This window comes from Morus notabilis, unplaced genomic scaffold, assembly GCF_000414095.1.
Source record: "Morus notabilis unplaced genomic scaffold, ASM41409v2 Scaffold698, whole genome shotgun sequence".
NCBI classification, from domain to species: Eukaryota; Viridiplantae; Streptophyta; class Magnoliopsida; order Rosales; family Moraceae; genus Morus; species Morus notabilis.
In genome coordinates, this window is record NW_010358448.1 from 205,096 (window position 1) to 229,465 (window position 24,370).

Here is a 24,370-nt window from a genome sequence, read left to right on the forward strand (position 1 = left end):
ATATATATATATATATGTAGAGAGAGAGAGACATGCATCTCTAATACGCAACCTCGGAAGTTTTATTTTTCAGCATTATTACGATTACTTATTTTTTGTACTCCATTTATCTATATTTATATCTTTCGGCCGATGCATTTTAATTAGCAGAATCATGGTCAGCTTTAAAAGTTGCAGGGTAATTTCCTCGGAAGTTTTATTTTTCAGCATTATTACGATTACTTATTTTTTGTACTCCATTTATCTATATTTATATCTTTCGGCCGATGCATTTTAATTAGCAGAATCATGGTCAGCTTTAAAAGTTGCAGGGTAATTTCCTGTCATATCAAGTTAATAGCAGGGTTAGCGAATAGCTAAGGAGACGTTTGGTTCATTAATTAGAATCATAAGATTAAAATTATTTTTGATTTACGTGTATTTTTTGTGAGAGAAAATACTGTAGCGAACTATGAACTATGATTCGAATCGAGGAACAAATCTCCCAATCAAACAACCCCTAAGTAATTAAGGATATATACGCGTGATATATATGTCATGTTGTCTTTATGTATGTATGCATGTCGGTATATAAAAAGACAAAAGACAAAAGACAAATGGGCTAATTGTTGTCAAATATGATATAAAGTACAATCATCCTCTTTTTTTTTTTCTTCCTTTTTTTTTTCAATTTTTCTAACAACTACACTACAGCATATGAACGTATACATATTCCAATGTTTTCTTGGTAGGCCACGCACGAAAATGATATCAATATATACATATATATATATATACATACATATAATTATTTTTTCTTTCCTCCAATAATGGTAAGAGTTGAAACTTAATTTTTGGGGCGCAATGATTCAGAATTCAGTTTCTTAACACTATAAATGATATAACGACTGAAAAGTTTTCCTACTTTCAATATTCATACATACATATCATATGCGACAAGCACTTTGTTTTCCACAAAGTGATACTAAATGTCGACTTATCCTTTACTAGAGTATGTATCATTGTTTTGTGTACACCTCATATTGCCTTTCTTCACTCTTCCTACTCAATTGAACACTTGAATCATAACACTCAACCAGTCTCTCTTTCTCTCTCCTCTCTTTCTCTCTCCATATAACACTATATATATAGATGAATAACCCAAGCCAAATTAGTGCCAAAACTGAAGAAAGAAAAATATAATATTAAGGAAATATCTCTCTTGCTTATTGTTGAGAAGTAAAATTATGGGAGATGATATCGGAAGTCATGAAAATCTACCTCCTGGATTTAGATTCTGCCCAACAGATGAAGAACTAGTCCTTCACTTTCTATATCATAAAGTGTTTCTCTTGCCATGCCACCCCAATATAATTCCTGATATTGACATTTGTCTTCATGATCCTTGGGAACTCAATGGTATGTGAATATATATTTCCTTTTGTTCATCACTTTTGCTTTTTTTTTTTTTTCTATGTGAATATATATTTCCTTTTGTTCATCACTTTTGCTTTTTTTTTTTTTTCTATGTGAATATATATTTCCTTTTGTTCATCACTTTTGCTTTTTTTTTTTTTCTATGTGAATATATATTTCCTTTTGTTCATATCACTTTTGTTTTTTTGTTTTTCCTTAAAAAAAATAAAAATTGTAGTAGAGAATATATGCTCTGTTACTTGTACTGCGTGTTTCATAATATCAAACCAAATTAGAGTTATATCTAAATCGGAGTATGTATATCAACTTTTTTATTTACATACAATAAATCGAAAATCTAATGGTTTAGAAATATTTCCATTAAGGACTTTTTTCCTTACTTTTTTGTTTTTGTTTCTTGGGAACTCAATGGTATGTGATCTTCTTTTGTTTTATTATGATTTTTTATGTCTTTGTTAATTAATTATGGGGCACTTTTGCAGTAGAAAAATATACCCCGTTACTGGTGAATTATTAGAATTACATCCGAATTTGCGAAATTAATAATTATTTTCTTTACAAACTAAATGAACATCTAAAACTACTACACAAACAGATATAAATCATTTGTATTGCCACTTCCGTCAGCGCGTTTGATTGACATGAAATTTTTTCACTAGAAATATTTATAGTTATTTCATTATATTATTTTTAGGGAAATTTTTAAAAATACCCTTTGAAATGGAGCCCGCTTTTATTTCTACCCCTTAACATTAACCCATATATTTCTACCTTTTAGACTAGAACTAGTAAAGAGGTAGAGTTTTTTAAAAGTGATACTTTTAATAATTAGTCAGGTACTTAATGAGATAGAATATGTAATTTAATCTTATTTTTATGTATCTTACGAATAGAAATTTTTATTTGTTATACAAACAACTACTACCTAGGCTAAGTTTATACAAATTAACCAAATTTGGGTGCATATGATCATGATCAGGCATGGCACTGTCCAGCGGAAATGTGCACTACTTCTTTAGCAAAGTCAAACAAGATAGAGTAACCGCAAATGGGTTTTGGAAAGAATTAGATATAGATGAGCCTATATTCACTAGCTCCGGTAACAAAGTGGGAGTGAAGAAATACCTTGTTTTCTACATTAATGGTGAATCTGAAACCAATTGGGTTATGGAAGAGTTCAATCTCTGCCACAACTCCTTCACTACTACTACTGCCGCCGCCGCCGCCGCCCCAGCTGCTTACAACAAAAGACAAAGGAAACAAAAACTAATGGTAATGGTAATTAATTGTTTCTCATTAATCTTGTTTGTGGCAACTATATCTATATAATTAAACTATTTGATAATTCTCGACAAAAGTTGGCATGATTGAAATGTTACCTGATTGAACTTGCTCCGTAATATCTTGTTTATGGCTATATTCTGACCTTTGGAATGTTCAGAGAGTTGGAATTATAACTAGGACTCCGATGAGAGGTTGAGATAATGAATATGTATATATATATACACATATACACACACACACACACACACACATCATCCCTTAATTGAACATGAATTACACTGCTTTCATGAGTGTTTCCATATCTGTTGACTTATATTATATTAAGTTCAATAATTATATATATAAATTAATTATCTCTTTTAAATTTTATTGTTTGTGTGTTTATTTTTATTCAAAAGAATCCTTAACCATAAAAATTTATGGCTTGATAATTATTATATACATATATATTTGGTATATATATACAGGACTGCATATGGGTTTTATGTCGAGTTCATGAAAGAAAGGATATTACTGATAATTCTCGACAAACTTTCTGCCATGACGATGACGATGGAACCGAGCTGTCCTGCCTTGATGAAGTGTTTTTCTCTTTACTAGATGATGATCTTGAGGAAATTAGTCTGCAACGTTAACTTGAATATATATATATATATATATATATTTATATATTTATATATATAACAATGGACGTTATATCTCTATTATGTATATACGTGATCTTACGTATCCACAAATATTTCCCACTTATATACTGTTGTAAATGCGCTCAAATAAGATATATATGTACGCACCTTATGAGTGTGTGGCCTTGTTATTGTCGTATACACCTTCATGTATGAGTCTTTTTCTCATCTTTCGTGTGTAAACTAGCATATATAAAAATATGCAGTTACAGAATATGTGTATACATTATATATATGTATATATACATGTCTATATTACATGTGTGTGAGTTTTTGAGTGTTTTTTTCTATTATGTACTTAATGTGCATACATAAATGTGTGCTTTATTGTTCCTGTATCTTCATTGAAGAAATAATTTATTTCTAGCAAAAGTTTGGGTGATCAAGTTTAGAAAATAATTTCATATTTCTGACTTTAACCAAATTAAAAATTTGATGACTGAACTGCCTATATAGACATGTACTAGATGGAGAATAAAAATTAAACCATAAGGAGCTGGCTTGACCTGAGTTAAAATTCTGTAATAATTAAATCTAACATTTTATAAATTTGAAAACTTGGGAGTACTTCCGTTACTATATATATTTTTTGAACTTGAGACCACATTACAGTTATTTTATTTATTTAATTATTTTGTTTTCGAAAGATTACAGCCATTTTGAAGTTAAGTGCAGTGTGCAAATTTTGTAAACATTTGATGGTTGAGAAAATTCTTAAAACAATTAGTAGAGTATATAGTATTGCGTAGCTACCATCTGAGTATGGTGTCCTAGGTAAAAGACTATCGTCGTTGGACAAGATTTGAGTGTTTGGTTGTCCTCTATTAGGGTCTTAAATGTGAAGGCTTGTTCTTGTCATTTAAATACTCGATTTTACGTGTTTGGAATAACGTCCCCGCGTATTTTGAATGCTAACACACTCAATAGAGTTGAGGTGATGCACTCCTCATTAAGGGGTATAAAACCCGCCGTTTATAATGGTCGTTAATTAACATTTGCGTCAGATTCTGAGACAGTTTTTTTGATAACACTCAAGAGAGTATGCTAACATTGGTCGCTTCTTTTCGAAACTTTTTTTTTAGGTAAAAAAGTTCTTTGTGTACATAATTAAACCATGCCATAAAACTGTCCCCCTTTTAAACTGGCAAATAAAATGCGAAACAAAAACGTCTGAATTGGAAAGGTATATGTCAATTAGGTAAAACAGGTGTAACAAAAAAGTAGGATAAGAGCATTAACCTAGCCTGCAAGTTACCACTAGTGTAAAGCGTCCAACAGCCTTCATTAATGGCTTTCCCAAATTATTTTATTTATTTTTCTCTCTTTTGTGCTAAAGAGACTTTCTCTAAACAATTAGTACCACTATTACTTCTCTTTCTTCTTTTACTTTCAACATTACAGTTTTCTTTCTCTGTCGTGCAAAGAAATGGCTACATATATCTATGCCGTCTGTGTATAATGGCCGTTTTATCATCATTTCCTCTCGCATTGTATCAAAAACTTTTGTCACACAAAATTGAAGCAAACAGATCATGTGTGAACTAAAGAGGGTTGTACACGTTTTTGGCATCTTTTGGAGAGACATAAATATTAAAGCACAATACTACTTTGTAAAAAGGTTAAATATGCTCTTTGACTTCACTCTCAAAGGGTCCATATATTTTTCACCTCTAATATTATTAGACTTCTTTCTTTTTCAAAGAGAACTAGGAGTGTTGTTTTACCCATTACAGAATTTTCACCTGTTTTTAGGGGACAGCTACTGTATAAAGTGTTGTTTCATGAAAAATGTAAAGTTAATCAAATGACTCTGGCCCTTTGGTGTTGGTAAAGGCAAAGGTGTCGAATCGGATCCTTTAGATTTTTCTATTTCAAAAATAGACTTACAAAGTTGTCTTAATTTGTTAATTGATCATACTAACCCTAGATTTCTTGCCTCCATGCATCTTCTTTGGCGGATCCCTCTCGTTCTTGTTTAGTCGCCTCCATTTCTCGAGTTTTCTAGTTGTAAGTGTTGTGTAATTGACCGCCGTGGATGAGCCTTCGCCAGCAGACTGTGTCATTTGCGTGGTTCTTTCTCCCTTCATCTGAGCTTGCAAAGGTAAATGAAATAAAAATGAATAAAAATAGTATAATATGTTATGTTAAATATGAAAAAAGAAATAAATTTTGAAATTTACTTACAAATGCCTGTTCCGCATCCGGATTGACAAAATTCTGCCCATGATGGTGCATGCGACCCCAATTGTCAATTAATGATCTTAGCTCCTAGGTCTCAGGATTTGCCTAATCAAGTTGAACGTGTTAGAATAATTATTAAGCTAAAGTGACAAAAACTTAACAAGTATGCAAATTAGTATTACCTTATCGAAATGATGCTGGGAGTATGACTTTCTACCATGGAAGCTATACCACTTTTGACTGTCACGGTTTTGTTAATTTGTAGTAGATTTTTTCTAGTAATGATCATAGATGAATTAGTAACATACTTAATAATTAAATAAACCAATTAATAAAAAATAAGAAGACATAATGAAATTAAACCTGAAAAGCAGGGGACATAAAACGATCACAGCAAGGTCCTCATTGCTCTTTTCTCCTCAAGTTTTTGAATTGTTGTTTATGTATAGTACTTCAACAATATCTTCCAACACATTCAATCATAGTTCATGTTTTTTTGTGACTATATAGTCACGCTCATAAAGAAAGTTTTATAGTTCATGTTTTAACTTTATAAGTTTTATCAATTTTTATGAATAATTGCACTCATAATGTTTATAATTAATTTTTAAATTACTTTCTATTAATATAATTAAATCTTATTAATGAAATTCTTAAAATTAATAGGTTTTAATAAAATTTCGGCAGCATAACCACATATTTTTCTTATTATCCAAAAATTCAAACCTGTAAAAAAATAACATTTAAAAGATTTCGGCACACCATAATTGTAAGATGTGCCACCCAGAACAATCATCAAAACTTTTAATTTTAACCTAAATCAAATTATAAGTAGATTTTATAAAATAACACACTAAGAGATTCACACACACTTATACCAAATTTCAACAATCTCAAAATTCATAATAAAAAATTCAATATCTATAATCCAAACTTCAAATTATATACTAATTCTAAAATCTATAAATCAAAATTCAAAATCTAAAATCCATAATACAAAATTCAAAATGTAAAATCCATAATACAAAATTCAAACAACAAAAAACTTAAACATTTTAAACTAAAAAATACCATAAATATGCAATAACTTACAAAGTTTAAATTCACTAAAACGAGGGCTGAAAACGGCAAGATTAAGGGGGGCAAAAGGCGGCGGCGGCAGATTTTGACGGTGAGGGCAGGGAGTTTGTGTTTTTTAAACTTCTTTTGATGAAAAAAAATTAAAACTTATGATAATGTTGATTCGGTGAGGATTTAGAAGAGAATAGATGGAGATTTTGGGGGTTTGGGGTTGGAAAACCGGGGAGAGGTCGAGAAAAAGAGAGAGAGAGAGAGAGAGAGAGAGAGAGATCGGAAAAAAGGGAGGAGGAGTCTCTGGTCGTCAGTATATAGACATAGTTTTTTGCCACGACAAAAAAGACTATTTACGACGATATGTCATCCCAAATATAACTTATTACACTATTTGCGATGACACATGTCGTTGTAAATATAACTTAATTATTTAATATTTATAACGAATGTTCTTGAATTATTATTTGATATTAATGTCGTCGTATATAATTTTTGGGGAACCGCCCAATTTCCCCGCCGTTTATTTTAGTGACGGAATACAAAATTAGTATTTGCGACGATACATATTAATGTCGTCTCAAATAAATTTTGAGAACCGCCAAAATGACCCCTTTTTACTCGGGGGACAATAAATAAATGAATTATTTTTTACGACGATTTATGTCGTCGCAAATAGTGAATTACTTGAGACGACTTGTCGTTGCAAATAATGTTATTTTGGCACCAAACGTTGGCACCACACAACATTTACCACCAACTACATATTTACGACAACGTGTGAATTTTTAGCGACGACAATATTCTCATGTTATACGAAATGTATTTGCGACGTTATGTCGTCGCAAATAAGTAAATATTTGCCACGACACATGTCGTCACAAATAATTTCGTCAGAAATTAGCCAAATTGTAGTAGTGTTCAAAACATTAGTTGATTAGAGGCAATAAAGAAGGAAAAAAAAATAAGGAACAAATATGTATAATGTAATGAATTTTATTAGTTTTTTTCTTAATATTTTACCTAGATAGAAGTGCTCGATATAAAACATGTCTATGCTTTATACACATATATCATTTCTAAATCTAAATGCGTCCATGTCATTTATATTATTGTACTTTTTTTTTTAAAGAATTAACACAAATTTTAAGCAACTCATTAACTTAACAAACTTTAATAGTCAAATATCATATATAATTAGTAATTTAATGGTTATATCAACATTGTTGATCAAAAAACTGATAGAATCAAGATGAAAGGAAAAAAGTTGGAGACATATCATAATTCGGGGGGCAAAATAGATACATTTTAAAGTTCAGGAGGCATATTGATACAAGTGACAAAGTTCAGAGGGTGTTTATAAGTATTTTCATTAAAAAAAACTTAACGGTGTTAACATCAATGAGTATGTTGACATAAGTGACAAAATTCAGGGAGCACAACATACACATTTTAAAGTTTAGGAAGCATATTAACACAAGTGATAAAGTTCACAAAGAATTTATAAAATTTATCCTTTAAATTAATAACGTGGGGCTAAGATTTGGAATTCTCAAGAGTAATAGGACACCCATTTTACACTAATAAACCACACTCTGACACTCAACTATAGTTTCTCATTATTTTTTATTAATAAAATGTTAAAATAACATTAACAACAACAACGACAAAACTCAATAGATTCATCCCCACAAATCCACAATTAAGTAGATTAGGACTTTTGACTTTGAAGGTAAAACTTGAAATCAAATCCTACAATATATTATCAACGGTAGGAAAAGAATAATGGAAAGGAACTAATAACATTTGGGAGAAACTTATTACTATGTGAACGTGATTTAGGCATATGGAAAAATAAACAACTAATTATTTACCCAATTTTTAGCTGGATTTCACATTACTATTCAGTAAAGTTCAAATATTAAATTAATTCAATCCTAATCACTAATCCTCTCCCAAAGAAGTCCAATATAACAAATCCTAAATGCCAAACGCATCCTTAAATCCTTGAGACATCCATATCAAAATCAAAAGCGAGCCACTAATATAATGCTTCCAAATGAATTTGTACATTTTTTAGTTTTATTCGTGGGTGTATGTATCAATCACTAGTTGAAATGACAAACTCTAATATCATTGTTGTTTGTCCCACTAACTTCGTCATTATTACATAATTCAGCTTTGTTCACGTCCATAGTCTTTTTCACCACTAAATAATTATTAACTCTCCTTGATACATCTTAATTAATCTTAATCTCCCAAGTTTTGTTATGTCTAGTCGTCTCCTATTTGATAATGACTTGGTGGAGCCACCTTAGGCTGAGTGAGGCCGTTGCTAAAAAAGGTTCCTTTAATTTTGCCCCAATAATTTTTCTTTTTACATTTTTTTCCTTTAGTTTGTCCTCACTGAAAATTTTCAATTTATAATAGTTATAGAAAATTTTTGAAAACATTTTAATTATACCCCAAAGGTTAATTTTTAAGTATCTCATATTTTAAACTTCAGTTGCAAAAAAAAAAAAAAATCAAAAGTCAATAACATTATTATGTAAGTTCATAATTTGTGGATTGTAGACCTTGAAACTTAAATTAACTTAATTAGAAAATTGATTCATTTGGATTAAAAATAGATGAAAATAATAAAAGAACATAATAATTTTATTATATTTGTAACGACCCGACTTATGTAGTCGTTACTTGACTACATAATCTTCAAATTAACTAAAACTATTTATTTTTGTGGAATTTTGAATAACTAGAATATTTGGATTATATAAATTATAATTTCAAATTATAAATTCTAATTTTGAATCTTTAACTTAAATCTACTATATATAAAAGAGTAGAAAATGTCCAAAACGCACAATTTTTTTAAGGACCTATAGTACGTTAATATACTGGTAAGTTAAATTTTTTATCCGTCGAATCTGTATAAAATCACATAACAATTAAAAAGTACGCAGAACTAACGGTTAAAAAAATTTAACCTACCAATACGCTAGGTATACCAGAAATCTCCCTTTTTATGAATCTTTTTTGCTTTCTTTCTTTTCTTTTATGTTGCTTTTTTTTCACCCTTCTTTTTTCCTTCTTTCTTTTGTATTATTTATTTTTTCTTTTTTTTACTCCATTTGTCTACTATAGTTTGCTACCGTTAAAATTGTTTAAATTTTTATTTCTTTTTAACTACATCGTTTTTGTGTTCTACTTTTTTTAATCATTTTAACTCTATTCGTCTGTCATTATATTTTACAAATGATCTTTTACCTTTTTTTCTTTTTTTATTTAGTGTTTTATTTTTATTCTTTTATTCAATTTTGACTTCATTGTCTATTTACTGTGTCTCTTACCCAATGCTCTCCGACCTTTTATCTTTCTCTTTCATTTTCTCTACATTTGAACTTTATCGCTCTCTCATAAATTTCTTAAACCGCTAATCTCACTATTCCTCACTGGAATAATCTCTTTAATTATGATCAATTATGACTTTGATTACAGTTATATTTGTATCGAGTTATTTTGTCGTTTTGCTATTTATTTCTTCCATAGGCATCGAGTTATTCGTGTGTGTGATTATCTGTCTCTATGCTTTTGGGTTTCTTTGAACGAAAAACTAATCAAAATTTTACTTGATTAATGAAATATACAGTTTTGACTCCTTAATTAAAAAATCATCTATTTTCAGAATGAATCTAATGCAATAATGATATGTAAAGGTTTCAAAATGATAAAGTAATAAAAAAATTACAATTAATACATAGAAATAACCCTCAAGGCATACTATTCACCCTTCATCGTCCTATACGCAACGTTTGGTTCTTTGCCCCTCTTTTTTTCTTTTTTTTTCTTACTTTCACTTTGCCCCTCTCATTTTTTTAATCTTTTTCATTTTTTTCTAACTTCATTGTTTTGCTTTTATTTTGCTTTTTTCTATTTTAACTTTCTTCTTTCATTTTTTTAACTCCATTTGTCTACGAATATATCTTACAAACGGGATTTTACTTTTCTTTCTTTCTGTTTTTATTTTTTTTCTTTTTTTGGCATTATTTATCTACACTTGCACTAATATTCTCTTAATTTTTCTTTTTTGTTCATCTTTTACTCTCTTCTCTCTTAAATTTTTTAAGCCTCAAATCTGTCATGCCTCGAAGTTGGGGTTAGTGATGTGGAGGCTCGTTTAAAAGTTAAACAAGATTAGGAAAGTAATTAAATATTTATAATCATAATGATCAAAATCAAAAGTAAAATATTAAAGAAATTTTCAAACGAGCCCCACATTTAGCTGAAAATAAATTACAAGAAAATTATAGGGTCGCCCGCACTTTCTGATTACAAAAGGTTAAAACTTGAGCCTCTTGCATCGTTCAGGGCTTCACCCACAGGATATGCAGTATTGTACATACATGAACATGTAAAAAACATTACAGACATCAACCACAGTCTAGAAATTCAAAGCTCAGAGTTTACAGAATTTGTAATTCTTACATTTGTACACAAGGAGGATGAACACAATCCTCTTTTAATCGGATGGTAGCAACTAACTCAACTACTCAGCACTACTCCTCCGTCTCCTGGGAGGGGTTTAATATTTATAAAACAAAGAAAAACGTGAGCGAAAGGCCTAGTGGGATGTATTTTTAAATGAGCTTTGTAAACAAGTAAATAAATGAATGAAAAAATAATAGATAAATAAATAAATAAATATAGACATTCAGTTCTAACACAATAGCTGGAATCTCACATCCTTTTTTTGAAAGGAATATAAACTGAAAATTCTATATTACAAGCATCAGCAAGTAATTTATCCTCTGATAAATTACTTACACAACCACAAGCACAAGCCTTTACACCGCCGTAGTGGCCCGATCCGGGTTTCAGGTTTTGCCCCCAAGGATACACTCTACATATCCTATCTAGGCCATCAGCCGGTTTACCGATTCGCAAGATCTGTTATCTTAAGAAATCATTCACCTTCTGAAGTAGTTCATTATAATTCCAATAGTTAAAATCAAGCTATTGTTTTAAAATGCTTTTCTTTCGCAAACATGTCCTTTCTTTAAAACATTTGCAAGGCCAAAACTCTTTTAAAATCAGGCTAACAAAGAAAGGGATAAGGAATCCTATCTCGTATGTACTAAACCTGTGGCCAGCGTTGCACTGTTCCGGCTTCCGCTTCCTCAAAGTCCCTCAATCTAAGTTCTTAGCTAGCATTGATACAAAACAACGCTTTAAGATTCAATTCTCATTCCTAAAGCAATTCAATCTCAATTATATCTTTTGATTTCCTATTAGTGTGCCATAATTCATTTTCAAATTTCATAAACCATTTCATGTTTCAAATCATCATTCTAAGGGTTTTAATCTCAAAACATGGATTAAAGATGTTAATCCATCTACTATAGATCCCCAAATGAAGCTAATTTGGGTTCTTTTTAAAAATTGAGGTCAAAACAGGATTTTTCAACAAAACATGGTCGACCCCGTGTATACTGGTCGACCGGTGACAGAGATGTGCAACACCACCGGTCGATCGATGGTGTGCAATCCGGTCAACCGCATAGGTTGACCGGTGGAGTGCAATCCGGTCGACTGCATAGGTCGACCGGTGGAGAACAGCAAGGCGAGGAAACTCGCCGAATCAGTCTGAAAACCTTCAATTTTGAGTTCTAATTCGAAATATTTCAAGGGAAAACAACCAAATCCAAGTTCTAGTAACTAAATCAAGTCCATAGAACCAAATATCCCCAATTTCTACCATGATTTTACTCAAAATCCATAAAAGTCCATTTCGAACCAAAATAAGTTTTCAAATCTGAAAAATCCAAGATTCAAGAGAAGTTTTTCAGAAATCTTACCTCAAATTCTTCTCTTGACGTTGAAAACTCTTTGAAATTCTTCTTTGGTTCGAAATTCGGTTGATTTAAGAGAGAGAGAGAGAGAGAGAGAGAGAGAGAGAACGAGAGTGAGAGGGAGAAAAACGACATAGAAGAGAGAGAGAGAGAGTGAGGGTGCACGGGAAGGAAAAAGAAAAAAAAAAGAAAAAAGAAAAAGGAAAGGATAGGTGTCACAAAATTTAAAAGACAGTCCAGATTATGTGTCTACACACACTCTGGGGTGAAAATATAATTACTGAAAATATTTAAATTCTTTAGAAATATTTAAATTTACACGTCAAAAATATTTATTAAACATAATTATTTAATTAAACCAGATTAGGTACACTAATAAATCTTAATTAATCTTATTTAATTTCTCGAGGCGTTACAAAATCTAAACTTTCTTATCAGAATAATCTCCTTTCATGCACTTATTTTTTATTATTTTGTTATCTTATAATTTAAAATGTAATTTAGTCAATTTAATCATATAAACTTTTCACTTAAACTACTTATTATATACAATTTTTGAATTATTCAATTACTTTTTTATATTATTATTTTTATTTTACGTTATTAAAATTTTAATTACAACTTCATACGTTTACATAAAAAAAGAAAAAGATGGAGACGAATTAAAAAAAAAAAGGATGGAGACGAACATGTTTACACGTAAGACTTTCAAAACAAGTCACCAAAATAGAAAAATAATAATAAAAAAAGAAGAAGAAGACGAAGACGGCTTTCCAAAGAGGACCACTTTCTCCTCTGTACTCTGATTTGGCGCTCTAACCTCATACTATTAAATATTAAAAAAGTACAAAATATTAAAAAATTAAAAAATATTAAAAAATAAAAAAATCCATTCATTAAAAACAAAATATTAAAAAATAATAAAAAAAACACCCATTTATAGATACAGGATAAATACAATTCAATACAATATTTTCGGATATCTATTATTCTCTCTGCCTTCTCTCACGCATGAAAGCATATTAACAATATTCCATTCATTCATTGCACAAGCAATAAAACTGTCAATTTAAAACCATATATCTGTAGATTGTATATATTTTCTACTTTCTTTTCTCTTTGAAACTATCGCCATTTCATAATCAGCATGGCTCTTTGGACAAGAAAATCAGTTAACCATTATGTTTTCAAAATGGGTTTTCTGGGCATGATCAAGATCAATCAGAGTTGTTGTTCATACTCTTCTTTCGGTCCAAATCTCACAAACCCACTTCCCAATTTCTCTTCTCGTCGTTTTGAATCCACCAAAGCAGAGAAACTACGCTCTGATTCTCCCCGTGATTTCGATGTCAATAGTAATCAGGTATTCATTCCCTTTTCTGATACTGTTTTTGTGTCATTTGAGCGGAAAAGTATATGTAAATAATCTAATTTAGTGTTATTTAATCAGTATTTTATAGTTAACGTTTTCTTTTTCTTTTTCTTTTTTTGCTGGGAATCTGATGTATTATATAGTATATCTAAATATGAATGTTTTTGTATAAATGGATAACACTTGTAAACGTTTGGCAAGCGTATTTTAGTGGGCAAAAAAAAAAAAAAAAAATAATAATAATAATAATTTTAATCATGTTTGGTTGGCCAATTGCATATTCTCATATTCAATGGACTTACCGTGATTGAGTGTTTTTTGGTTCTAGAATGAATTTTAATAAAATGTTTTCATTTTTATCAAAATAATAATAATAATAAAGTTTTCATTTTTTTTTTGGTTTCAAGTCAAAGTGGCGGAAATAGTTTGCTTGTCTGTCAATTTGTTGCAACGTAATTTTTTGTTAGAGATGAGGTCTTTCATAATCTTGTTGATTGTCTATAGGAGGTGGGCCACCATGGTATTAGAGATTATAAAATCTGTTACTATGTTTCTTTTAAGTTTTAAGTAATTTATATCCTCTTGATTTTCTTAATAACAAAGCGTAGTTTGATGGAAAGGATGTTTCTATGAAGACCCAATTTTACTTGGGTTAGCAGCTTTGAGTATCTAATTATTTGTGGAACCAACTTTGAGCAAACAATGAATGAGGCTATAGTGAGTCTCAAAGCATAAAACAATTGGGATTTAAGAAGAAAATCAGGTTTATTGTTTACATAGCACTTGTTTGGTTTGCAGTTTGAACCACAATTCACAGTATTTTCTCTCACAAGTCTATACAAACCTATAAACCATAACGGGCTATGGTGTTTCTTTTAGCTAACAGTTGATTTTGTAGCTTTGTTTTGATTCTGGTGAATGGTTTTTTTTTTTTTTCCCCTCATGAAAGTAAGAAAGAAAAACAGCAAATTTCGTCCGAATAGAAGATGGTTTAAGTTGCATATTCTTCTAGCTGTTCCTTTTCTTTTTCATTTTTTTCTTTTTTAAAAAAAAAAGGAGATCATGAAACATTGTATCACTTCACACCCATCACACACATGATGGAAACAAGGCAAGCAATGTCTGTGTTTATTTGCTTTCTGAAGCTTCCGTTGTGTTACAGGTCTTGGATTTTCCAGGAGGGAAGGTTAAGTTCTCCCCTGAAATGAGGTTCATAGCGGAATCCCCTGTGGAGAGGGTACACTGCTACAGGGTCCTTGATGACAATGGGCAGATAATCTCAGGCAGCAACTATGTACAGGTATATCTACCCTGGATTGAACCCAATTTCCAAGGAGCAGAATTTTCTTTCTATGCAACGATGAGATAACATGAATGAGTCGAGCAAACAATGACTTATGAACTATTTGATCTAAATAGGTTGATCAAGAGATAGCTCTCAAACTGTACACCAACATGGTTACGCTACAAGTCATGGACACCATCTTCTACGAAGCACAGAGGCAGGGGAGAATTTCCTTTTACGTGACTTCGATCGGAGAAGAGGCCCTCAATGTCGCATCTGCAGCAGCACTAACTATGGACGATCTCATCTTTCCTCAGGTTACAAACACGTAAATTCTCATATAAACTTTCCATCTCTCCTCAAATAGAATTTGCACACCAGATTTCATCCTCTTGCATTAATTTAATAGTTCAGTATTTACATACGTGAGAAACTGAGGTTAATACATCATACATGTATAAAGCTTTCTTTTGTATGTAGCAGTACCGGGAACAGGGAGTACTATTATGGCGCGGTTTCACTCTGCAAGAATTTGCAAACCAGTGTTTCGGTAACAAAGCTGATTTTGGTAAAGGCAGGCAGATGCCTATACATTATGGATCTCACAAGCATAACTACTTCACCGTATCATCAACGATAGCGTAAGATCTTGAATTAGTCTTTTAAATTGAGTTGTGTATACCAAATTTACTACATCGCATACTTCCATCTTCTTTGCAGTACACAAATCCCTCATGCTGTTGGTGCCGCTTATTCTTTGAAGATGGACAACAAGAATGCGTGCGTGGTCACTTACTTTGGTGATGGTGGGACAAGTGAGGTGACATACTATTTCCATCAGCATAAGAAACCACTTTTTTGGCCTTTTCACCGGCCTTTCTAGAGAAAGATTTGAATGGACATACATACATACATACTTTACCTGAAGCTGCCCATTTTCTATTTTCTGATTTGCCTGTGTTAGCGCGATTACAGATAGGGGGACAAAAAAGTCGAAAGTTCCCCCAAAATGCTTGAACTCATTCATGTTGTGTTAGCACTTAACGGTCATTTTGAACTCATGTTGTTCCGTAGGGTGACTTTCATGCTGCTCTAAACTTTGCGGCAGTCAGAGAGGCACCAGTTATATTTATTTGCCGGAACAATGGATGGGCTATCAGTACACCTACTTCAGACCAGTTTCGATGTACTTTTAACCCCTCTACTAGTTCTGTTGCTCTCTTTTTTCTTTCAACATGGTGATGCTTCTCTTTTCTGTTAACACGCAAACTATAGAGTTCGGACTCTATGCATAGATGGTACATTGACTAACCTTTTCTTTTTGTTAAAGCTGATGGTGTCGTTGTAAGAGGTCAGGGGTATGGTATCCGAAGTATTCGCGTGGATGGTAATGATGCGCTTGCAATGTACAGTGCAGTTCATGCCGCAAGGGACATGGCAATCAGCGAACACAGACCAATCTTAATTGAGGTAAGGCAGAACATTTGTTTGCTTTTTTTTTTTTGGCCTTCTAATGAGCAAATTCTTGAAACTCAGTCCTTAATTGTCATTTTGCAAACCCTTTGCACTTTGAAGGCATTGACCTACCGAGTGGGACACCACTCCACATCTGATGATTCAACCAAGTATCGTCCTGTCGAAGAGATCGAATGGTGGAGATTAGCACGAGACCCTCTAACTCGATTTAGAAAATGGATTGAAAGCAGTGGTTGGTGGAATGGTGAGCACGAATCAGAGCTCAGAAACAGTGTGAGGAAACAGGTAAAACTCGAGCTGTATTTGGAATGTAACTTCCGAGACAATCATCTCATAGAGCTCTAATCCCTTTTCTTTTTCCTTGTTTTGAAAATCTGTATTGTCACCATCAAAATAGCCCCTCAAGGCAAGAAGCTAGTGATTTTCATGTTAAAAAGCCATGTGCAAATGAAATATTCTGTTTTTCAGTTAAGAATTAGTGGAAGATCCTTGCTGACTTAGTTGAAACCATTTTCTTTGGGATTTAGAACTCTCTCTTGTGGCATTTCAGTGCTTAAAGTTGTTTTCTGACTAGATGAACCCCAGTCGAACCACGGTTAATGAAAGACGAGACAAATGGAGAAAGATCTATAGTTTAGACGAGGTAACTGAAAAGCAAGATTTCAAGTTTCTAATTGACATGCTCTTTGGTTGTAGGTGTTGCATGCTATTCAAGTGGCGGAGAAAGTTGAGAAACCCCCAGTTATGAACCTGTTCACAGATGTGTATGACGTTCCACCGGCAAATCTTCGCGAGCAGGAGCAGTTGCTGAGGGAAACAATCAAAAGATATCCACAGGATTACCCATCAGATGTTCCAGTCTAGTTGTACAATTTGTATTTCCTTGCAAATTGTAAGTATTATCATTGAGTGAAAAGTTCAAACCCCCAAGATAAGTGGGTGTAGTGGAGGAGTTCAAAGGAAGAAATTGGCTCAGTTGTATAGCCAGCCATCAAATTATAACACAACAAAATCTGTATTTAAATAAAATATCCACGCCAATTCTAGTAAATGAAGGGGCCAAGAAGGCACTACCTTTCCAACTGTTGTCTCCTATTTTTACCCCCTCCTCTCAATGGCCATGCAAAAAAAAAAAAAAAAGAGATCTCCAAAATTGAAGGGAAAAGAGTCAATGTGAAAGTACAGAAACCTCTGTTTTTTGAGGAAAACCTCTGTTTTTTGAGGTAAGCCTCTGTTACATCGATTATTATTGAATTCAAATTTTATGAGTTTGGACAGCACTAGGCTTACATTCAAACAACGCCCACCTATTTCCCCTCAGTTCTCCGATGGTTCCAAAACGGGCCAAGAAAAAAATGCACATTTCGTTGTCACCCGGGAGTTTGAAACTGAGTGCTTTAGAATCACAAGGTTCTGAAAAGAATCACAAGGATGAAACTTTCTCTTGAATTGATTCTCTTACAGCCTTCAATAGTGATGGCATTAATTTCTGGTTAGTAACAATAATGCCCGTGTCAAGATCAAGATACTTCCCTTTCGAAAAATCCAATGGGTTCCCTGCAGCATCCGTGACCACACCACCGGCTTCTGTGAATTTGATCAAGTATAAATGTCAGATAAGCAGAAAATTAAGCAGAATAATTGTTCTACTGCACTTCAGAAACTCATACACAACCCCACATCAGTTACCGCTGATACGATTTTATTCAAACAAAGGATCGATTGTTTGTTTACCGGTCACGACAATAGATCCTGCAGCATGATCCCATATCTTCTCACGGTATCCTTTGTGAGGGAAACGGAGGTATATGGCTCCGTCTCCTCTGGAAAGCGCCCCATATTTTGCCTGGCTGTCAATCCTAACCGGTGGTGCTTTGACACCGAGCTTCTGTCAATTATCAATAACTTTAATGAGAATATTCGGGGGGGATTCTGTCAATTATCAATAACTTTAATCAGAATATTCGCGGGGGGGTGGGGTGGGTGGAAAACATCATAGAAGTTTATTGATGAGTATGGAACACCTTAGCAATGGCACTAGACAAGTCATGCAAGGAGTGTGCTGCTTCAAAAGACTCGAAGAACGATGCTTCTTCAGGGTTTTCAATAGCGCTAATGTGCACCTATGGGGACACACAGAACATAACAAGTATCCATGTCAAGTGCCTGATTCAATTAAAATGAATATCTGGGGAAATAAACTTATCATTGACGTCAAGCACAGACCTTTATTGGTGAAGAACCATCAAGCGACTGCATATATGTTCCTTCACCAACTTTAGCAAAGAAAAGACAACCGATTTTATCATTTGATGATTCTGAAGAATGCTGCTTGTTAGCACCAAAGGATGTCAGAGGAAGATTTGGACAAGCCAGGACTCCCAATACTACTTTCCCTTCATCCAGCAAAGCTAGTGCTATGGCATATTGGTCTCCTCTAAGAAACCTACGGCACAATTTAACAAGTATAAGACCTTCTATAATAGAACCTGGTTTGTAAGCAAAAAAAATCAATGAAATTTGTAAGTTGACATTTTGGAAAATATAGGAACAAACTGAAGCAACTAAAAACTATTTAATTATTCAAAGATCGTACTTTTATAAGACATGTTAGAAATAGGTCCACCAGAGAAACCACAAAGATATTGTCATCTTATATTGACTTCATTTTGACAATCAAGCAAATGACAGGTTAACAAGTCTCAGCTTATGATGTGTAACAAACCAGATAATCTTAGCAGAAAGGATTATTGCATAAACATGCATGGGAACATACAGTCAATATCGCCCCACTCTTATCTATTTCATTTCGCTTTCAACAACTTCAACACCAGAAAACCAAAGGATAAGCAGTGCCAATGATAGTCACATATGTTACAAAACCATGTCTTGAAAATAGATATATAATATAACAGTTTTGCACTTAAATTTAAAATTTACATGCCTAGTAATTGAGTATCCAATGAAAAGGGGACGGCCAGAACAATCAGAGTAATAAGAAGACTATGAACGAGTTACATTTTACACATCATAAACACGTTTTTTCTACTAAAATAAGAGAAAATGAAACTACCAAAGGAATACTGCCAGAATTCAAGTACTAACTTCAGAAGCTTACCCTTTGGTACCATCTATGGGATCTAAAACCCAGTGTCGGCCAGAAGAACCGCCTTCAGATTTGCCACTGTCAATGGCCCTAAGCACATCTTCCGTGCTCAATGCAGCAGCGGTATAACATTCCTCGACAACAAGAGTATCATTTACAAGCTCCGTAATGCGTTGTACCGTTTCCTGGCCATTTTCCTTGCGAAGATCTCCTGAATCCTGGAGAGGTTGATTAAATTAAAAAGCTTCGTTTACAATTTAAGCGAACAAAGAAAACAACCACGCAATATTGCTGAAATATTCACCTCCTCAGCAACTAGCAAAAACGACTCGGTAGGAAGCTCCTTCTCCAAGACATAACTGACAATGGCCTGTGAACCTGGATTCCAGAGCAAGCAGACAATCACAAAATAAGTCTAACTGAAGTTCCCAAATTGCATAGTGAGCATCAAAATTGCGAAAGAATACCAATTCATCGCGTATAATTGAAAGAGTACGCACAGTAGAATTCAAAAACGAACCGTAATCAGCCACGGTAACAGGACTTTTATCTGATTTTGAATGAACATCCGATTGCAACAGCGCCTTTTGCACCTTCTGCGGGAATTAAAAGAGAAACCATACTTCAATTCAGCTAAGTGTATGTGTGTACGCATATATATATATATATATATATAAGTTGTGCGTGCGCATACATGAATACAAACAAACTGATAACATGAAAGTCAAAAAAAAAAAAAAAAAAAAAGACTTGATAGAGAAAGATGTTCTGAACATGGTTTTACATTTTGACAATAATTCAGAGCGCAAATTGATAATCATAATTGATCTTAGTACCCTTTTACAAAGGAATAAAATATTCTCTCAAAGAAAGTGTAAAAAAAAAAGCATATAAAAAAAATCTAAAACTGACCTATGTACAAAAAACTAATCTGAACCCAAAACTGCATAATTCTATTTAAATAAAGATTCTAGCTTGTAACTTATTGCTAAATTACTCGATCAGGATCCCAAAATCATCTTCAATTTCACAATCTGGGTTCTGGGTTTTCGCTGAACCAACAATATATATATATATATATATAGAGAGAGAGAGAGAGAGAGAGATGCCTGGCAGAGATTAGCAGCGAGAGAGGCAGCTTTCTTGGCAGCAGCAAGGTCTTTGTCGTACGACATTGGGGAAAATGAACAAGTGGGTGATGTTGATACAAGTAGAGAAATTTTTCTTGAAGAGGAGGAGAAAAAGAAGAAGTGGGTGTTTGTTGTGCTTCTTTTGGGTTTTGTAGGAAATGGGAATTTGGGCACTCCTCTCAAGCAATTTATAGCCATTTCTAGTTACACGCTGTTTCTCTAATGGTCTAAACTAAAGGTTGAACCTCAAATGTCACAATTGTTCGGTGATGGTGGGTTTAGTGATACAAGGTGTGTTTTTTGGACCTGCACACACGCAACAATAACAAAAAAATAAAATAAAAGACGGAATTTATCTTTAAGAAAGTACGAGTTTAAATTTTTATCTTTTATTCATAATAAATATTTTTTTATTAGTGTAATTATTTAATTTAAAAATTTATAAATTAAAAATAAAAAATAAAAATTTTGAGCCATGCACTTTTAAAAAATATTTGTTAAGATTAAAAAAAAGGTCATTGGTACTAATTCTACGTGAATGATAAATCCAATCTCACTTAGACCATCACGGATCCAACACCCTACGGCCTAACTTGGACATTTTACATTGCGGCTGCCAAGATTTGAAGTTGGAAACAAACTATGAGAAGAAGAAATAAATACATCATTAAGAATGCACTTGGATTGGTTGTGGGGTCACCAACATGCTAATAAGATTGATTCAGGAGCAACAATATGTATTATTCTTGAAATCATATTAAGTTTCATCACTTTTCTATAAATATGATTCCTATTAATTACTGCCTACTAAACGCCCTTTAAATATAGTCCTTTAACTTTATGTAATACAAGTCTTCATTTTCAAAACGTCCCAAACTTAACCTTAATCTATCACATTGTTTTATTTTTAACTTTCTGTCACTTATGTTAAAAAGAAGAGAGAATATTGATGCTATTTTGCTAGCATAGTGTTACTTTCTGTCAATATCACTTGCATATTTCATGTTGTGTCGAGCAGAGTTACTTTTAATCAGCATCACATGCATATTTCATAATCTTTTTATCAGTTAAATGATGAAATAACCAAAAGTAAAACAAATGAATAGTTGAGGGTCACGTTTGAGACTTTTTAAAATTGAAGGATCAAATTAGAATTAAAGACTGAATTTCAAAGATTATTTGTCGGATTAACATTAATTTAGAAGATGTTTTTGCACAATCTTATGAAACTTTATTTATTCCCAAAAAAATGGAGCTTTACTTTGCTAGTTTTACATGTATTCTTCAATTTTGTGATTCATTTTTTTCAGTGAGAACACAAGTCTTCTACACCCAAAAACATTAGTAAATGGCTTACACCTACTATTTGGATCTTGTTCTCAATTGCACATTTTTAAGTCTTGGATCCATATCATCCAAGAAAATCAGAACCAGCAAAATGATTTACACCTACTTCTTTTAAACAGAGGAAAAATAAGACCTCAATTTATATATATAATTTTCATAAGATGCTTTGGTCATTCACACATTCTTCCTCTCTCCAACTTTATATTATACACCCAATACCTCAAAATTAATAATATCTCAAGTTTAATTTTGGATAGAACTACTATTTTCGCATGCAATCCATCATATGCAGTGCATGCGTTAAAATTTCTTGTATATTGTCATTCAAGTTACATGAACTATTTGATATTGAGTTTTGCCTCAGGTTATCCACAAATCCTCTTTCTTCTTCCTTTTCACTCTTTTTCTCTCTTTCCCACAAATCCTCTTTCTGGTTCCTTTTCACTCTTTTTCTTTCTCTTTCTCGTTTTGCTTTCTCTCTCTCTCTTTCGCTATTTGTCTTTCTGTACGACTAAGCAATTGTATTCCATCCTCCAATACACAGATGGTTCGTCGCCGCCACTATCTGCATCTTCTCTACTAATATCATTGTCGCCTCTCGCCACTACAGGAGTAACCTCAATTCATAGTCTTCATTCTCAACTTTTTTCTCTTCACGAGTTTTTCTCTCAGTTAATGGCTCCTCATCTACATAAGACTTGTCGCTAACATTTGAAACCATTGCGATCTCTAGTTGATCCTCGTCGCGCCCATGGCTCTCAAAAAAAATTGTCTCTATCCTCCTTCGAGGAATCCAAATAACTCTTCACAAGAAGTAACAAAGAACAATACAGAGCAGCACCAAGCATGCACAAGAAATTGGGTTGATCATTCCCCAAGATCTCAATACAAGTGTCCATGGTCAATTCAAGAAGAAAGCTGAAAATGCCAAGCTTCACAGGCTGCTCTCTTTGAGATGACACGGTCAAGGCAAAAAGAGAGAATGATCCAGTACAATATACATCAAATTTATTTCCTTGATAAAATATCTTTCCTCTTCCCTCTTTGCAAGATTCTCTATAGTGTGAATGTATTTTGAACCTAGGATACTTTGTCATGAAAATCACCCCAGAAACAATCAGGAACAAAAAAGATTTCACCATGGCTTTAACCAAAAACTGCCCCACATTTCATTACCAAATAGTCAATAAATATCGGTGCCTTGTGCAAATAGGAACCGAGCAAAATAGAGAGAGCGATAAATAAGACGTCTTTCAAATTTGCAGCATCCTAGAATTGCTGCTCTGAAAAGGGGCATAGAAATAGGCACACCATGCCAAGAATGGCTGAAAAGTATACCAAACTGTTTCGAAACATGTCTCTTAAACTCGCGCTTTTACGGTGTTTTGATCTATCAGAATAAACCAAATAGTCCTTTCTATTGTTCCTTAAGGATTGCATATATAACGCTTAAAGAAAATTGACCCAATACAATAGAGAATAGACCCAAGAATATACCAGAAATTTGGCTCATCATCACTTGATGGAATTTCCATAGATGTGTCCATGATCAAGCCAATGAGAATGCCAAAAAAGCCAAGCCCATACTTTTTTGTCTCTCGAATGATAAGAGCAAGGACAAGAGAGCAAATGCCCCAACAGAATACAAATTATATTGACTTCCATGTGACACTTTCTTCCCTTGATCCTCAATACTACAAGATTTTATGTATCTCGAATGAACGTCGAAACGCGGAAACTTGATCAAGAAGGCCAGCAGCGAAACAATCCCCAAGAAGAGAGAATCAACCGTGGCTTTTACAGAGAAGTTTAGAGTGCGCACCTTTTGCAAGATGTCATTCCAGCTCAGAGAGTCGCGAACACAAGGAACACGAGGAGAGCGGAAAGAATGGCGAAAACAAAAGATTTCCGAGGTTTTAGTATCGTCGAATTGCACATCGAAGGAAGAGCTCTTGGACAAAAAGATCAAGCCAGAAATGGCTGAGAACGCTGCCAAAGTAATTCGGATGTACTTGTAGGTTCCGTTTAGTTTAGATTCGAGTTTTTAATTCGAATTGATATTTAATTTTATATAAAAAATTTTTACTGTATTAAAAAAATTAAATGTGACTATTTTTAAAAAATTATTATTATAATAAAATATAAATTTAAAATTTAAATCAGTTAA

The 24,370-nt window shown here is 32.9% G+C and overlaps 3 protein-coding genes across 3 annotated transcripts; 2 read left to right on the forward strand and 1 right to left on the reverse strand.

Moving 5' to 3' along the window:
- Window positions 1-929: 929 nt before the first annotated feature.
- On the forward strand, window positions 930-3,635 carry LOC21403576 (NAC domain-containing protein 104). Its single transcript, XM_010092528.2, has 3 exons — window positions 930-1,398; window positions 2,396-2,688; window positions 3,168-3,635. Exons 1-3 carry the CDS (start codon window positions 1,227-1,229, stop codon window positions 3,333-3,335), a joined length of 633 nt encoding a protein of 210 aa, XP_010090830.1. The 5' UTR covers window positions 930-1,226; the 3' UTR covers window positions 3,336-3,635.
- A 9,876-nt stretch (window positions 3,636-13,511) lies between these two features.
- Window positions 13,512-17,760, forward strand: LOC21403577 (2-oxoisovalerate dehydrogenase subunit alpha 2, mitochondrial). Its single transcript, XM_024161961.1, has 9 exons — window positions 13,512-13,850; window positions 15,022-15,159; window positions 15,279-15,461; window positions 15,628-15,785; window positions 15,865-15,964; window positions 16,219-16,330; window positions 16,475-16,614; window positions 16,720-16,905; window positions 17,317-17,760. Exons 1-9 carry the CDS (start codon window positions 13,635-13,637, stop codon window positions 17,482-17,484), a joined length of 1,401 nt encoding a protein of 466 aa, XP_024017729.1. The 5' UTR covers window positions 13,512-13,634; the 3' UTR covers window positions 17,485-17,760.
- A 113-nt stretch (window positions 17,761-17,873) lies between these two features.
- On the reverse strand, window positions 17,874-21,147 carry LOC21403578 (SAL1 phosphatase). Its single transcript, XM_024161962.1, has 8 exons — window positions 20,836-21,147; window positions 20,247-20,322; window positions 20,031-20,104; window positions 19,739-19,944; window positions 18,847-19,066; window positions 18,645-18,743; window positions 18,355-18,508; window positions 17,874-18,207 (listed from the first exon to the last, which is right to left on the reverse strand). Exons 1-8 carry the CDS (start codon window positions 21,052-21,054, stop codon window positions 18,044-18,046), a joined length of 1,212 nt encoding a protein of 403 aa, XP_024017730.1. The 5' UTR covers window positions 21,055-21,147; the 3' UTR covers window positions 17,874-18,043.
- Between the last annotated feature and the right edge of the window lie 3,223 nt (window positions 21,148-24,370).